This window comes from Diadema antillarum, unplaced genomic scaffold (assembly GCF_040938485.1).
Source record: "Diadema antillarum isolate AM-2024a unplaced genomic scaffold, OU_Dant_1.0 seq00000508_RagTag, whole genome shotgun sequence".
In the NCBI taxonomy this organism is placed as follows: Eukaryota; Metazoa; Echinodermata; class Echinoidea; order Diadematoida; family Diadematidae; genus Diadema; species Diadema antillarum.
The window spans coordinates 208060-224635 of NW_027271463.1; the positions used below are offsets into that span (position 1 = coordinate 208060).

The following is a 16576-nucleotide window of genomic DNA, read 5'->3' on the forward strand; positions in this document are numbered from 1 at the left end:
TGTACTATTAGGGTTTAGTCGCCTTCCATGTTCCTGAATGATATGGACCAGTAGCTTCATTCAAATTGGATGTGACACATATTTTGCATTATATTTTCATGAAAAATTTTTGTGTGTTTATGAATGAAAGGCATTATATAAAGTGTCCAACTGTTAATGTATTCAAGATGTCAATGTTGTGCTTCAAATACTGTGAAACGAATGTTTGCATGCATTTTAATTTTGCGAATTTCGCGAGAGCCGAGTTTCGCGAAATTAAAATGCATGATAAAGGTCTTGTGCATTAAACTATAGAGGCAACTCGCAAAAATTTCATACTGCAAATAAGGCTGTTGGCTCCCATTCTCGAAAATTTCATGCCGCAAAAATATTGTTGTTTTACAATAGTCATGAGTCCTAGAAGGAATATAGTCCATCCTTCTGTCTTATTTGCTGTTTGGTCTTGAACATTTCCCTGTGGTTTGCTTAGCTTTGTTTTGCTTTGCTTGTTTGTTAGTTAGAATGTTTGAGTTCAAGGGATTCCAGAGTGTCAACTTTCCGTATTTTTTAATTGTGTTTCACATTACAGGATCTCAAGAGTGTAACAAAGATGTGACCGGCCATGATGGCAACTGACACCAAACTCCATGTATGATAGATTTCAAGTTGGGGTTTCATCATGTGATAAACCATGTGACATACTTTACTGGCATTTTCCATCAACATGACAAAAGATGACTCTGACGTTGAGCCAGCTCTACCCTTTTCTGTTGGTCGCCGGCTTCATATTTGTCCTGAACATCCTGTTCTGTTGCTACCTAATGAAGTAAGTTTAGCTTCATAATTATGTAAATGTACAACTTGTAGGCCTGCAATGTATGATGAACATGGAACTTTTTGATAGACACTTTGAAGATATTTTATGTTTCCGCTGGATAGATGCCAGATGGAAAAGATGGAGTTGGTCAAAACTTCAAAAATTTTCCTTTGCTATGATACATTTTGACTTTACACAGTGAAAATGGCCTACTTTTGACATCAGAAGTGTGACATGCACCTTTATCATGCAAAAAAGAAGACATTTTAAGTATTTATTTCAAATGAATATGTGTCATTTTAAGATTTGATTTCCTGCAAATGTCCATTGCAGTGAATATCAAAACAAACAAAGAAACAAAAATCCCATTGAAAATGCTACAAGGTTAGATTCAGTCCTTACAGTTGTACTTTAAGACAGTTACAGATGAAATACAGAATTGAAACTTCTCTGGTTTGAAAAAATCTAAACATGCATAATGACAACACACACACACACACACAAAGTACATAGCCCAAACCAGGGGCGGATCCAGGAATTCTGTAAAGGGGGGGGGGGGGGGGGGGGGCACAACTAATATTTCTGGTGCCACTTCCTGGTTTCATTTCATTTTTTTCTTTTTATTTCTTTTGCTTTTAACGAAAAATAAAGGGGGGCGTGTGCTGGTTGCGCCCCCCTCGGGATCCGCCATGGCAAACAGCAGTAATTTGTCAATGTCACTTGTTCTGAAGTGAGTGACTATTTGCTGGTATCATGAGGCTTGTGCAAAATTTATATGCCAAAGGGAAACATCAAAGTCTGAAGCTGGAGATAGTGCTGTGCAACTTTCACTTCAGTGTCCATCCCCCAGGCCTCATGTGGCACACATTACAGATGCAGTATGTGACAGACGTCAGAATTTGACCACAAACCGTACAATATTTTGGAGCAATGTCTCTAGGAAGAAAAGCAATGCATATCGTACAGTGTACCTACCAACTGCTCCCGTTTAATAGGAGCATTCCTATTTTAATCTAAGGAAAGAAAAATACTAATTTGACCTTGTCCTCTTATTTGTCAATATCTGCTAATATACTTGCATATAATACATAGGGAAAATGGGTGAAAATTCCTATTTTTGTGTTATCCCCCCCCCCCCCCCAGTTATTCCTATTTACTGAATGTTAAGGTTAACAGGTGTGACAAAAAGGTATAACTAAATCCAACATTTAGAAACAAAGAAACGAACAAATGAACCTTTAAAGCTTTTATAAGAAGCAAAAGGATTTCTAAACCTTGCATAATGGTTGTTCTTGTGGAACCAAATTTATATTTATAACTGCCTTCTGAAAGAATTATTTAAAGGAAATTCATATTTTACTTCAGGAATTGTTTAGAAGTTCATATTTTGTATACTCTCTCTTCCTGTTACACGGAGTTCTCCAAAAGACCTAGGAGACATTTTTTAATGTGAATGTAGATTCATTTTCATAATAAATCAATATTTCAGAACTACAGTGTATACCCTGTACACCGTATGTTTCACTTCTTAATTACCACTACTGCAAAGGTTCGTGTGTACAGTGTGCTCAAGTTATCTTTGATAGATGCGAAACCGAGCAGTGATCCAATCATGGGTGTCAAAGGCAGAAGTATGAATTCATTGTGGTTCTCTAGATTGATACCAATTCCATTGAGGCCATGAGTGCTTTTGTGAACATTTCAGGCCTAGCTGCTTGTACATATATGTTTGTTGAGTAAGCAATTTTCTATGCAATAATGTAACCAGTTCTCATGCAAGTCTCGGTTCTTCAGCTGTTGAGGGAAAAGGTGTGTATTGTAGCCTCATGTCATCAATAAGCCAATTCACAGTTCCACTTTGCGCATGAGCAGAAAAAGGTCATTTGTGCAATCAGGCATGTTGGTTTTTTAATTCACTGAGATAAGCATCCCTGGGTCCCGTTGCATAAAACTTTTTTAGCAACCTTAAAAAATTCAGGTTGGGATTTGCCCAACCTGAATTTTTTAAGGTTGCCTACCTAAGAACGTAAAATCTGTTGCATAAAAACTCTGGTTGGGAGCTTCCAACCGGAATTTTGTGATTTCAACCGGAAAAAAATGTGGTTGGAGTTTTTTTGCAATGGGCCCCTGATGTAATGATTTTTCATATAACCCTTATAAATGGTGCTTACTAGCACATCCACCGGACAGCAAGCCTGGTATTTAGCAATGTTGGTTGAAAAAGTTTGATTAAATATGCATTCAACACAAAACAAGGCGTTTTCACATCAGCCCGATAAAAATCCAAGCTCGAGAGATTTTTCACGATCGCAAATTAGCACGCTATTTCATTTACTATTCACATCAGCCCGAAGAGAATTAGCCCGAAATTTTTTCGAGCTAATTTGACAGCTGAGCATGCACCAACAGTGTCGGGTATACCAGTAGAGCGCGCGCTTTTGGGTCACACATGCCAGGCATGATGGGATGCATCGCGCTAATTTCTTGAGGCGATTTCACATTATCAAATAGCGCGCTAGTTCGCAAATTATTCCGCTTTTTCGGAAATTTCCCGAGTTAGACTCAAGAAATTTTCTCGATCAGAGGGATAAAATTAGCGCGCTAATTTGTATTCACATTATCAAATAGCAGGCTATTTCGTGATCGGGTGAATTTCCCAAGTCAGAAAATAGCGCGCTATTTCGAAACATTGGGCTGATGTGAAAATGCCTAATGAATGCCTGCTGAAGTGTCAATTGACAGACCATTCTTGTCACCTGCTCTGCGTAAGTTCATTCTTTGTTTGAACATGAATTCCATAAATTGTGGGCATGCTTATTCGTCATGCTGCTTTAAAAACGAGTGAAGTGCCTAACCAATTGAGAAAAAAGAAAGGTCATTTGTACCAATGTGCCCACGAGCTAACTGTGAACTGGCTTACTGAGTACGATAATGGCGTAAAGTTTCTCACAGCCTATGTCAGTAGTGGCACTTTAACGCCCTTATCTTTCCCAACAGACGATATGATGTATACACTATATGCTTAATATTTGTAAACCATGATTTATTTATCTTTCAGATTGAAGAGAGAGGGGACAGTATCAAGGGGATACAAAGAGGTGAGATCAAGTTGCCTAACCTTTAGTTGTAATTTTTTTTTTTCTGGAGGCGCACACAGTTATCAATTATTGTACCATTGTATCACATGTATTTTTCTTTTCTTTTCTTTTCTTTCTTCTTTTTTTGTTACTGTTAACGCTGATTTTGTTAATGTTATTGTGTTTTCTAGTCTATATGTATGAGTAGCAAAAGTGCGCTTAGAAACATCAGTATGAAGCGCCATATAAATGCAATTATTATTATTATTATTATTATTGTTATTATTATTATTATTATTATTATTATTATTATTATTATTATTATTATTATTATTATTATTATTATTAATATTATCTGCTGGCTGTTTTAATGCAGAACTTTATTGCGAGCTCTTGGTGCAGGAGACCATTCCATGCATGTTCACTCATCTGTGCTTTCTCAATTTCAAATTGATATCAGTGGCACTTACAGGGAAGAAAAGTGTGCAAAACTACATGTATCAATTGAATAGATGAATAATGTTGGGGGGGGGGGTTCATATAAGATGTAAATCAGAGTCCTCTGATGAATGATGTGGTGTTTTATGTGAAATACACATTTATAGATAATGATATCCTTTATTAAAGAGAAGCTACTATTGAAAAATATAAATTGCCTCTGGAAAGACAATCATGATGTTTAAAAACTACTGGTTTGCTGGTACATAACGTAAACTTGGTGTAGAACTCTTAGGGTGTAATGCTAATACAAATATGAAGAAAGTTGATATTGAGAAGAAACTGTGTGGTGGACTAGTGAGGTCTAAATCATAAACATAAGATGGGGCTACATTATGTATGTGTGCAACGCTTTCAATCTCATGTAGATGTAGACCTATTCCGTTAGCTATAATCTTTAGAAGTGAATGCCAATCCAAACAATAGTGACAAGAAGTAAGGCAAGAGACTAGGATCTCGGGTCAGAGTTCAATAGGCTATTAAAAAGATCTGGGTATATTCGCAATTAAAGGGGCCATTTTAGGGATTTTCTGTTTCCCTCGTGCATTGTCCCCCCCCCCCCCCCAAAAAAAAAAAAAAAAAAAATTCAAGATGAAAGGAATCTGGGTTTTGCAGTATGGTGAGAATATGCCAAAGTTATATAGTTGAAAAATGTCACTCATGCTTTATATTGGATGGACAAAGAGACAGACATATTGGATGTTTAAAGATAAATTCAATGCAACTCTTCAAAGGTGGCTATGTTTTTGAAGTTTTGTAATCTTCTGTCCAGGAAATTGATAATAATTGATAAAGTGGCTTTCAGAAAGAATTTAGTTCCAATTTTGAAAGTAGGCACTTCAAACTTCTCTGGATCTCTATTAACTGATGCTATTGATAATGTGTGCAATTGAGTTGGTAACAACGATGGTAACAACTATGGTAAAGTTTTAATAGCCTTCAGCAAGACACCTGTTCATTGAACAATTACAGACTGCAGGTAGGTTTTAGTGCAGACTGGAGAGTTTTGTCTGCAAAGGACTGGCCTCCCTCCCTGGAGGAGTTAACATTTTCTTTAGCTACAGATTTAGTGTCTGGCAGCTGAGAGGACGAGATAATTCCTTGCCTTAACAACCTTTTTGTCTCCAAGAAAGGGAGATCCCAGATTTCGCCCTTTCAGTTTCTCAGGGTCTGAGAAAGCAAGAAGGGCTTTGAGATCTCATCTTTCTGCCATCTCAGACCCGAGAAGTCAAGACGACAAGATTTCTTAGTGACTCTTTCTGAGGTCCGAGGTGTCGAGACGAGATCGCACAATTTGCCATTTCGCCTTCTCAGACCTGAAAAGTTGAGGAGATGAGATCTGCATCGTACTTGTGGCATGTTGGATTTCGCCACCTTGCCTTCTAGGATCCAGGAGGATGAGATCTGATGTCTCTCCTTTAGCATCTTCCCAGACCCAAGAACATGAGAAGTCTATAGATCTTTGATCTCACCTCCACGTCCACTCAGACAAAAAAATCCCAAACAAACAGCAACAGAAATAAATCATAACAACAATAATAGTAATGATGATAATGATGACAATAATAATTTGTCTAATAATAATGATAATAATAATAATAATAATAATAATAATAATAATAATAATAATAATAATAATAATAATAATAATGACAATAATGATAATATGTAAAATAATAACAATGAGCTCATCTTATCGGTGGCACTTGTAAGCTTCCATACATCATCTCATAAATGCATGGTTTCAGTTCAGTGAAGTTTCTGTACAACTCCATCCCATACATTTTTATGTTGCCAGGTCTGGCTTTAATAGATCAAAAATATTTGAAGAAATGTTGCACTGATCTGTGTTCAGAGGTCTAAAAATGATACTTAGTATATTTTAATTAAGACGTTTAATTTTTCATAGTCATTTTGGTACAGCTTAGTAAAAACCTGATACAAGTGTAGCGAGTGCTGGTTTTTAACACTCATTGACATCATGCCTTTATTATTACTGTATCATAATGCAGAATTATACTTGACACACACCTATTGTAAAATTGTATCAAATGGTCATTACTGCAAGGCAGTCATCTGTTGGTCCTAATCAAGAAAAATGGCATTCATTGAGTAATATATGTAGTTTTATTGATTACCGCTTTGATCCACTGCCCTGATATTAAGAAGGCTTGACTTTGTGAATACCTTATTTGACTGTGGCACAATATTGTAATGCAAGAAATATTTGCACCATGAAATTTTCACGAATTTGATCCGGCAGGTTTTTTTTTTTTGCGGCATGAAATTTGTATGAATTGCCACTGGCATCCATTGCATTATAGTGTAGACAAGAACTTTTGCATGCATTTTAATTTTGCAAATCTTGGCTCTCGCAAAATCCATGAAATGTACTAATGTATGCAAAAATGTCAGGTTTTACACTTACAGTATGCACTGAAAGAGATAAGGTACGGTGTATAATTGCATAGTAAGGTCAACACATTGGTGGATGCAGGTTTTATAACAGACAATCAAAGGATGCATTTGAGCTCTCTCCTAAAGCGAATCGAACCATACCGTACCTGCGCCAGAGGAGCGCTTGAACTCTCCTAAAGTTTACCATACCGAACTAAACCGAGCCAAAAGTAGACTACAGTTGCATTTCCTGATGTGCTCCAAAAACGTTCCAAAAGTGTACCAGAAGTTGGCATGTGAAGAATGCACATAACATGCATGTAAAATGCTAAGAGTTCATTTTCTTTGTTTTGAGACATCTGTAAGTAGTTCAAGCACGCCAAGTGAATAACCCTGTTGCTATAAAATGATTGATCTGCGCTCAAAATAACTCATGAGGTGTGCTTTCTCCACAGAGGGCTTGAATGCTCCAAATCTGGCACAGTGTAGTTCGGTACACTTTGGTTCGCTTTTGAGCGCTTGAACACCCTCAAAATGAAATTGAGTTTACATCCCAGTCCTTGAAATACACACAAGTGCAACACACACCCACACACCACATACATGTAATGGCATGTTTGATGCTTCCAGCCATGCCCATAAGTATCACAGGATATTTGTCATATGATATCAGCAGACTGCAAATAAAAGAGTAGTGCCAGCAAAGTGCATTAGATATGTAAACATTGTAAACGTTTGCATTCCCCCTCCCCCCCCCCCCCCCCCCCCCCCATATCTTTGGACTGGTTGATTTTATATTGTACATCGCAATCCTGTATTATACATGTATATTCCATTCTTATGCAATTCTTGCAGAACTGAACTTATAACACAAGCTTTATCTCTTGATCAATGACCAACTGTTATATCATTTTCCTCTTGGCATTTGGGGTTTTGGGTTTGATATGAAGCTCATTTATTTCTAAAGCCATGTACTGTTGGTTAGCAAGAAGGGGACAGAGGGGAATTGTTCATTGGCCTGTGATATCAAAGGTGTTCATAATTTCTGGCATTTACAACGAGACATACAATTTGTATTCTATTATAAAATGATAATGTCATGGTCGTATAATTGCAAATCTTCAATTCTTTTGCACGCAAATCTCTTTTTCATTACTAGTGTGTACAAAGACAAATTTACATGTATATCCTTTGCATCAAACTGCCCTAGAGTGTCACTGACTTATAGCAGTGACAGTTTTGTAGAGGGAAAGGGGATCTCGATGGCAGTTGCTTGATTTTTGGCAAAAAGAATGAATTTATATTTTTGTTATGCTGGGCCATAAGGAGTATTGTGATATACATACTGACATCATTTCCTTGTCTATAATATGACTGTTAAATAGACTTTAAAATGCCATTGTGGCTGTATCAAAACTACTGCTATCTTGTTTGTTTTAATTTCTGCTCCCCTTTTTGGAGTCAAATTGAATATGGATTGGATAAATGTTTATTAATGCATCCTCATGTATTTCACTTCTCTGCAGTCAATATACTCATTTGCACTACATGTAGTTACCAAGTACCAGTACTCTGTGCAGTGAGATCAGTGCAGAATGCCTTGTGATGCTTGACTTATGCACAAGTTCTTTACTGTGTGCATAAAGAACCAGAGGAACCTGATGTGACCATTGCACATTTTTTTTCTTCAAACTTGTTTGTTTTCTTTTCAGCATATATATAGTGTACTTTGCCCATCAAAAGAATTTTTGGGAATTTCTTTGCCTATTCCACCCCCTCCCCCCCCCCCCAAAAAAAAAGAGGAAAAAAAAAGCAAAGAACTCAGCAGCATGGATCCGAGAACTCCTGATATACTACCGACCATAGGCGTGTTTACATCATATCTTTTACATCACCTACATGTAGGACACATGTCTTGATTTAAAAAGGCAGTTTATTTGGCCTTATTGCTAGACAGTGCAACATATAATATGTCAATGAGCTCTTGCCTGGCATAATTACTGGAACATCTATAGAATACATGTATGCAATATCCAGCTTCCGATGTTCAACTGTAGTACCCAGCCTCTTTCAGTGGCCTCTGTGCTGTTTACACTGACAGTCATCAAGAAAGAGCAAAAATCACAAATTTTGTCATGAGGGTCATCTGAAATCTGAAAATCTGATTATCATTTGTGAGCTGGTGGAAAGCCTAATCTGCTTACCACTCCTAGTATGTACTGCTTACCACTCCTAATTTGTAGATAGTTAAGTTACCAGGTATTCACTTTGACCAAATGATAGAATTGCTACAGTAGATGATAATGATTATCATATTACCTCCGCCAAGGCAGTTATGTTTTTGCCAGCATTGGTCTGCTTGTATGTTTGCAAAGTAACTCGAAAGTTGTGAACAGATTTGGATGAAACTTACAGGAAAAGTTGATAGTGACACAAGCAACAGATGATTAAATTTTGGTAGTGATCCAGATCACTTTGAAAAAACAACAAATAAATAAATCCTTGATCCAGAACTTTTTTTTAAGGTTGTCATTTGCAAGAAGAGCCAGCAAATGAAGAAGTTAAAGCTGCACATAATTTGAGGTTTGCAAGTTTTCAGGCCTAACTGTTATTTTTCTATAGATGCCAGTGTTCTTTTTTTTTCAAGAAAGTAGAAGCTTCATAAAATGCTGTGTTCATACATATTTATGATCATCTGTTACTTTAATGGCAAAGTGTAGGAGTTTGGTAAAAATTGTCTTCTTTTTTTCAATTTGACTTCACGTTTTGTTCCTGTTTGCTGAGCTGCAAGGTAATTGGCAAGTTGGTTTGTGGAGCATGAAAAGAGTGATAGGATCAGTGTGGAGGAAAGCCAGGTCATTTGTTGCTGGTGGTATCATTTGCAGAGGAAACGGTGGAGGGCACAACTTTTATTTTTGATTACCTCGCTTGACAGAACAAGCAGACAGAGCTGGACGGGGATGTGTCAGAGAGAGAAAGGGACATAGAATGAGAGAGTACCTGGGCCTGTACCAGCAACTGAGGCTAAATTTAGACTGTATGTGAACTTCTAGTGCAGGACAGTGGACTCGATGATTCCTGTTTCTATGTATGGGGTCCTGCAAAGGCTCTTGTGTCACAGTTCTCAGTATTCTTGTGTGAGAATTGCTTCTTTTCATTCCAAATTGAGATCTGCATTGTATTTTATTTCTTTCTCGTTGTAGGTTCCATGGCACTGGTTGCCATTGATTGTGCTATTTACACTTTGCCTACAAAAGAATAACCTTGGTATTTACCTCCACCAAGGGAGGAGGTTATGTTTTCTTCAGCGTTTGTTTGTCTGTTTGTCCGTGTGCAAAATAACGCAAAAAGTAGTGAACAGATTTGGCTGAAACTTACAGGAAAGATTGAGAATGACGCAAGTAACAGGTTATTAAATTTTGGTAGTGATCCGGGAATTCTTGTTGATTTTATGAAGGATTTTTGATATTTTGGCAGGTAGGGTCAATGAACTTGGGAGTTCAAGCTGCACATTTTTTAGGTTTTCATGTACATGTACGAGCGCTATTCAAGTGTGCTCTAGTTTCTGCTAGGTTGAGGCGCGCCTTGCAGCTGGAGGTTGATGATGTAAGAAAAGGCTTTTTATATTCGGATATCAGGTGACTTTTAGCTTGCATATGTATGGGTGGAAATCATTGATCTCTATGGAAGAACAAGAACAGTGGTGTAAATGAATTGTTTGGCGGAGGTCTGCGCTCTCAGAGTGCTTTTGTAGTTGTTCATACATCATGCTACAGCTCATATGCAATCTGTGCTGGGAAAAAATGAAAATAATAGAATTACATGCTGTTCCTTTCCTTGATATTAAGACAAAAATTCTTTTTGTTCTGTCGACAGATCCACATTCTTGTCAATTCTGCATTTTGTTATGAAAAACTATATCATATATAGAATGAAAAGTGTGGGACTCACATATTACTCAATTGTATCATAGCCCTCTGTTAACTTTTGTTGAAAACTTGAACATTGCAATGCTGACCTTTTTTTGTGTGTGTGTGTGCATTTGTTCTCGTTGCAGGTGCGATATTCTAGCAGGATGGCTAATGATGTAAGTGCAGTAACACAATCACCCAGAGTTGTGCCACATTAGAAGCAGTAGCTTTTATAGATAAACCCTGGAAGGATACTTGGCATCATTTCAAGGCTAGGGTGGTTTTAAAGGGATGGTATAGTATTGGAAGAGATGAGGATTGGGCTTTTACAACTTTTTGCGAGATACAAAGAAACCACATATGAAATAGTGCAGAGCATGCCATTCTAAGAGGAATTCAAAGTTTACTTGATGAAAATCAGTTCTGGAATGACTGAGATATCCAAAAACAAAGTAAAACAAAGCGATCGTAATAACAGGGGGGTCCCACCTTCTATTAGGATTGCTCTTTTTTTGATATCTCGGCCATTTCAAATCCAATTTTCGTCAAATAAACATTGGATTCCTCTTGGAATTACATTCTCTTTCATAGTTTATAAAAGGTTACTCACTGTCTCGTAAAAAATGTTAGAAAACTTAAAGTTTGGTCTTAACCAAAACTATACACAAGATTTGATTGTGTGTCCTTGTGTACTTGCAAATGTGCAATTTTTCTTAATTTCTTTATGTTACATGATGCTGGAAGGTTTGGGAGTATGACTTTTGTTCATGGATAATGATATGATATCTCTCTAAAATTGCTCCACAATCATTCCTCAACTACTGGTGCCCAAACTGGTGTCAATGAACTTTTTCCATCTTTTGATTCATGCCAGGTTTGATATTAAAGCGATAGCATTATAGTCAGGTTTAGGTTATAAAGATATGATATTTATCAAGTAAAACAAATGTTTTGAAAAATTGAGAGGTTTTTTTTTTTTTTTTTTTTTTTTTTAGTTTGTTATTCTCTTGTACTATTGTATTCATATTTTGGGCATACAATGTCATGTAATAGATTTCATCCTTATGGAAAGGTGTCATATGCAGTTCAAGATCTAATTCTTATCTCATACATCAATGTACTGTAAAAGTGGATATTTTCGCGCGACAAATTTTTTCGCGCTTGGCCAGGTAAGAAGAGTTTCGGGTGTTTTTAAATCCGCGGAATCAAGACATCACACACAGGAACATATGGCTAGCAAAAATACTCGCTTGCTTTTATTTTCGCCGTAGTTTCTGGTTGCACGAAATGCACAAAAATTTCAACACCGCAAAAACTTCCACTTTTACAGTACGTTTAAGGATTGTAGAATTAAGAATCATTACAGATCATCTCACACTACTTAATGTAGTTTTATATCTGAAAGATCAATCAATATCTTACATCTGCAAATAGTCAGACATTGCTCAATTACAACTTGAAAAATAGTTATCTAGGATTAGCCAGCCAGAAAATGAGGTAGGGTTTTTGTTTGTTTGTTCGTTATGTTGTTTGTTTATTTGTTTTTTGTGTTTTTGTTTTTGTCTTTGTAGGTATGTGCTGTATGCCTAGAGGAATTCCGTGCTGGGGAGAAAGTCGGCCAGTGTCCATGCAGTCACAACTTCCACGTGGTGTAAGTAGAGTGTGCTTGCCACAGGATTGTCACTCTTCTCTCCAGCAGCCGGGGAGCAAACTCCTTTTCAAAATTGCAAATGAGGCTATTATTTCACACCAGCACTGTGGCCATCACCTTTACTATCATTATCACTTGAATGATGACAATCATCATCATTACCTCCACCAAGGAAGGAGGGTTTGTGTTTTCAACGGCGTTGGTTTGTTTGTTTGTCTGTTTGCAAAATAGCTCCAAAAATTGTGAACAGATTTGAATGAAACTTGCAGAAAAAGTTGATTATGACACAAGGAACAGATGTTTAGATTATGGTAGTGATCTGGGTATTTGTATAGATATTAGAAGGATTTTTTTAAATCTTTTGACAAATAGGGTCAGTGTACTTGGGAGTTCAAACTGCATGTATTTGAGGTTGTCATATGCACTGTAAAGCTGTGCTCTGCTCGGGTAAGGCACCACTTGGGTGGAAGCTGATGATGTAAACAAAAGGCTTCTATATTGGGGAATTGGGCGATTTTCAGAATGTGTGTATAATGGGTGGAAATGTGCTGCTTGGCGGAGGTCTGTGCTCTACGAGTGCTCTATCTTCTAGTTATCATGATTATGACTATCATTATCCTATCATTGTCACAAACATCTCTACATCTTCACCACCAGTATCACAGCGACTGCCATCATCGGCAGTCTCATTCTCTTTCCTGCCACCCCTGTCATCTCGTTCTGCCAAAAGCTACCACCGTTATCAGCAAAATATCTCCACCACAACGTCTGCTACTTCTGTCAGCCACGAGATACTGTCCTTATCATCAGCATTGTCATCATCGGAAGTCACTATTGTAGCCATCGCCACCATCCTCAGAACACCACTGTTGTTGTCATCACTATCACTGTCACTGTCATCTTTGTCTCTATCATCATTATCATCACTATCACCACCACCATCACCACCATCACCACCATCCTCAGAACACTGCTGTTGTTGTTATCACTATCACTATCACTGTCACTGTCTCTGTCATCTTTGTCTCTATCATCATTATCATCACTATCACCACCACCACCACCACCACCACCACCACCACCATCCTCAGAGCACCACTGTTGTTGTTATCACTATCTGTGGCTGCGTTTATCATCTTCCCCCAGCTTGAAACGGCTTTCCATGCCCACTATCAAAAGTCATTTCCAAAATGCCTTCCAAAATAAGTTGTGTTTATCAACTCATCGCCAACACGAAAACTGGCCTTGTCACTGCACAGCTGCATTGCGCTGTTTGACCTGAGGAGAAGGGTGTGCAGTACAAAGCTGTTTTAAAACAGCTTTGCGTTTATTTCACTTCTACAAGCACGTTTCTGGCTGAAACCTCTTTCAGAAAGCACAAATTTGTGGTTTACTAAAAGGCTTCCAGAACCCCATAATCAAAACAGCTTTGCGTTTATCATCTCTAAAAAAATCCCTGAAAGCCATTTGGAAAACCTGTTTCTGCGGGCAAAAAAAAGAGTTGATAAACGCACCTACTGTATTGTCTCTATCATCGATATCTTCACCATCACGACCACCACTACTATCATTGCCATCAGGGTCTCTGCTGCCACCTCCATCATCTTCAGGATATTATTATACTGCTAGTGCTATCATTACTACTATCCACTACCAGTATCACCATACTTTTCAAAGCCAGCCATCATAGGATTCAGTATCTTGATCATGATTGTCATTACACCATAATCATTAAAAGTGTGTGAAATACATACCAAACATTAATAACAAAACAAAGTACATGATGATCACAATTACCTGAAAGTTGTTTTTATGTGTTTTTTTATGCCTCCGCCACGAAGTGGTGCCGGAGGCATTATGTTTTCGGGTTGTCCGTCCGTCCGTCCGTCCGTCCGTCCTTCCGTCCGTCCGTAATGAATTTTGTGGACAGGGTAACTACCAAAACCTTTTGAGGTATCCTAATGAAACTTGGCATGTATGTGTATTAGGGGGTGAAGTTGTGCCTATCAACTTTTGGGTGCACATGCTCAAGGTCAAAGGTCAAAAGGTCAAGGTCAAATGCTTAAAATTTTACTATTTCCCCCATATCTATGCAATGCCTGAAGATATTTTCTTGAAACTTAGTGTATACATGTACTACCCAATTAAGATTCTCTGGTGAAAGTTTGGGGTCATGAGGTCAAAAGGTCAAAGGTCAAAAGGTCAAGTAAAATGTTAAAATTTCACTTTTTTCTCTGTATCTTGGAAATTGTTCAAGGTATCTTCATGGAACATAGTGTATATGCATCTACTGACTGGCAGTGATTATCTAGGGAATTTAGGGTTCATGGGGTCAAAGGTCAGGGGTCAAAGGTCAAGGGCAATACTTCAAAATCTTACTATTTTCCTTATATTTATGCAATGCCAGCAGGATATTTTTTTTTTAAAACTTGATGTATGCATGTCTAACCCAATAGAGATTCTCTGGGATTTTTTTTTTTTGCCAAGAAGGTCAAAGGTCAAAAGGTCAAAGATCATGTGAAAGTGCTGAACTTACTTTTTTCTCCATATCTCGGAAGTGGCTCAAGTTATCTTGAAACTTAGTACATGCTGAATTTATGTATGTTCTGCCTGACAGTGCTTCTCTTATAAATCAAAGGCCAGATGAAAATGATAACAATTTACTGTTCAATACAGAAATTGCGCTTTTTCTCCATACCTTGAAAATTACTCAGTGCATAAACTTATGAAATGGTCAAAGTCAAGTTAAAGTTCTTAAATCCCCAAATACATGCTCTCCTATTCTTCCAATTAAACATAGGTCAAGGAAGTTAAACATTCAATACATTTGTGACAAACATGTCATTTTAATATTTTGCCAATTTTGTGAAAATGTAATCACACATTGTCCACATGTACTATAGACCTATTAGGAGAATCATGCATTATGGCGGAGGCATACCAGTCGCCAAAGCGACATTTCTAGTTTCTTCTTTGTTAATTTGTTGTTGCTGAAGACTACACATTATTAGCAGTCTTAATGTGTCCTTCCTTGTAGGATGAAAGGATGGAATGCATTTTATTGTAGAAGTCTAAGACATACGGTGTAGTTGCTAGTTGAAGTGTTTTCCCATGAAGATACTAGCCCAGTGTATACCAGCCAGTTCAAGTGATATTTTTCTGCATTTTGTCCTCAATCTCTTGCATGCGTAGCTGCGTCTCCAAGTGGCTGGAGGCCCACGAGACCTGTCCTATATGCCAGACCAGAGTGAGACCAGAGCAGGTCTCAGAGAGGACCAGGTTAGTCCGTGCCTAGCCTGCCAACCGAAGCAAGGGAATCTGCAGTGGCCCTTCAGTAGCGTGCAGATGGAAATACAGTTGACCTTAAGTTGCACAACAGTGTCCTGTGCAGTTGTGTTTGATGTGCATGAACTACTACCGTATTCGAGATGGAACAAGCATTTCACCAATGCTTCCCCACTGCTGAATGACGGTGCGCCTTAAGAGACAAATTTGAACAAGAGCAGGCATGAGAAAGTGCTCATGCCAGTTTGTGAACCTTCTATTTGGACCCATTTCATGCTTCATTGAAGCCTGATGTAGACGTGCATGATGGGAATGTTGGAGAAGAAAAAGAAAGCTGTAAGTCCAGCTTGAGTGGTTTTGCAGCTGCCCATGTTTGTACAGTATAGACATATCAAGGTATGTTGCTGGATGATAACATATTTCTCTATCTGTGAAGGACTGCTTTCTTCCATAGCAGCTTGATTTTAAGTTAAATGAGAAAGATTCGTTGAATTCCTTGAGAATTGTATGGATCTGTTGTTGAAAACAGGTGAAAAAGTGTAACAATGGGCACTTATACCATATATATTCTAAAGTTGCTACAAGTCTCAACTACATGTTTATTTGTGTCACGTTGCTCATAACATTGCAGTCTTGATCTTGGTTGTATTGCCTTATAATGCTAAGTGTTGAAGACAGCAAGTGATTGGCCATCAAGGAAAAAAAAAAGGCTCAGAACAATTAAGAGCCGTGCAGTCTTAGACTTACATGTACAGGGGAAACTCGATATAACGAACACTGCTATAACGAGATATCGGTTATAACGAGGAAATTTTCTCGGTCCCAAATTTCCTTCCACACAAGTCTATGTAAAATGCTACTCTTATAGCGAGATCGGCTATAACGAAATAACTGCTATAACGAGATAAATTTTGTGACTTCCAAACAAAGAAAAACATAGTAAATCAAACCTGCTATAGCG

General features: G+C 37.8%; 1 protein-coding gene across 1 annotated transcript; it reads left to right on the plus strand.

Annotated features, from left to right (window-relative positions):
• The first annotated feature begins 450 nt into the window (after positions 1-450).
• On the plus strand, positions 451-15988 carry LOC139734061 (RING finger protein 24-like). Its single transcript, XM_071644876.1, has 5 exons — positions 451-805; positions 3855-3894; positions 10826-10855; positions 12251-12330; positions 15523-15988. Exons 1-5 carry the CDS (start codon positions 714-716, stop codon positions 15623-15625), a joined length of 345 nt encoding a protein of 114 aa, XP_071500977.1. The 5' UTR covers positions 451-713; the 3' UTR covers positions 15626-15988.
• Positions 15989-16576: the final 588 nt, after the last annotated feature.

Bases quoted from the DNA above. Each gene is read 5' to 3' on its own strand.
- LOC139734061 (XM_071644876.1), top strand. From the start codon at position 714: ATGACTCTGACGTTGAGCCAGCTCTACCCTTTTCTGTTGGTCGCCGGC. The intron at 806-3,854 runs GTAAGTTTAGCT...TTTATCTTTCAG, and splicing joins TTCTGTTGCTACCTAATGAA to ATTGAAGAGAGAGGGGACAG. The intron at 10,856-12,250 runs GTAAGTGCAGTA...TTGTCTTTGTAG, and splicing joins CTAGCAGGATGGCTAATGAT to GTATGTGCTGTATGCCTAGA.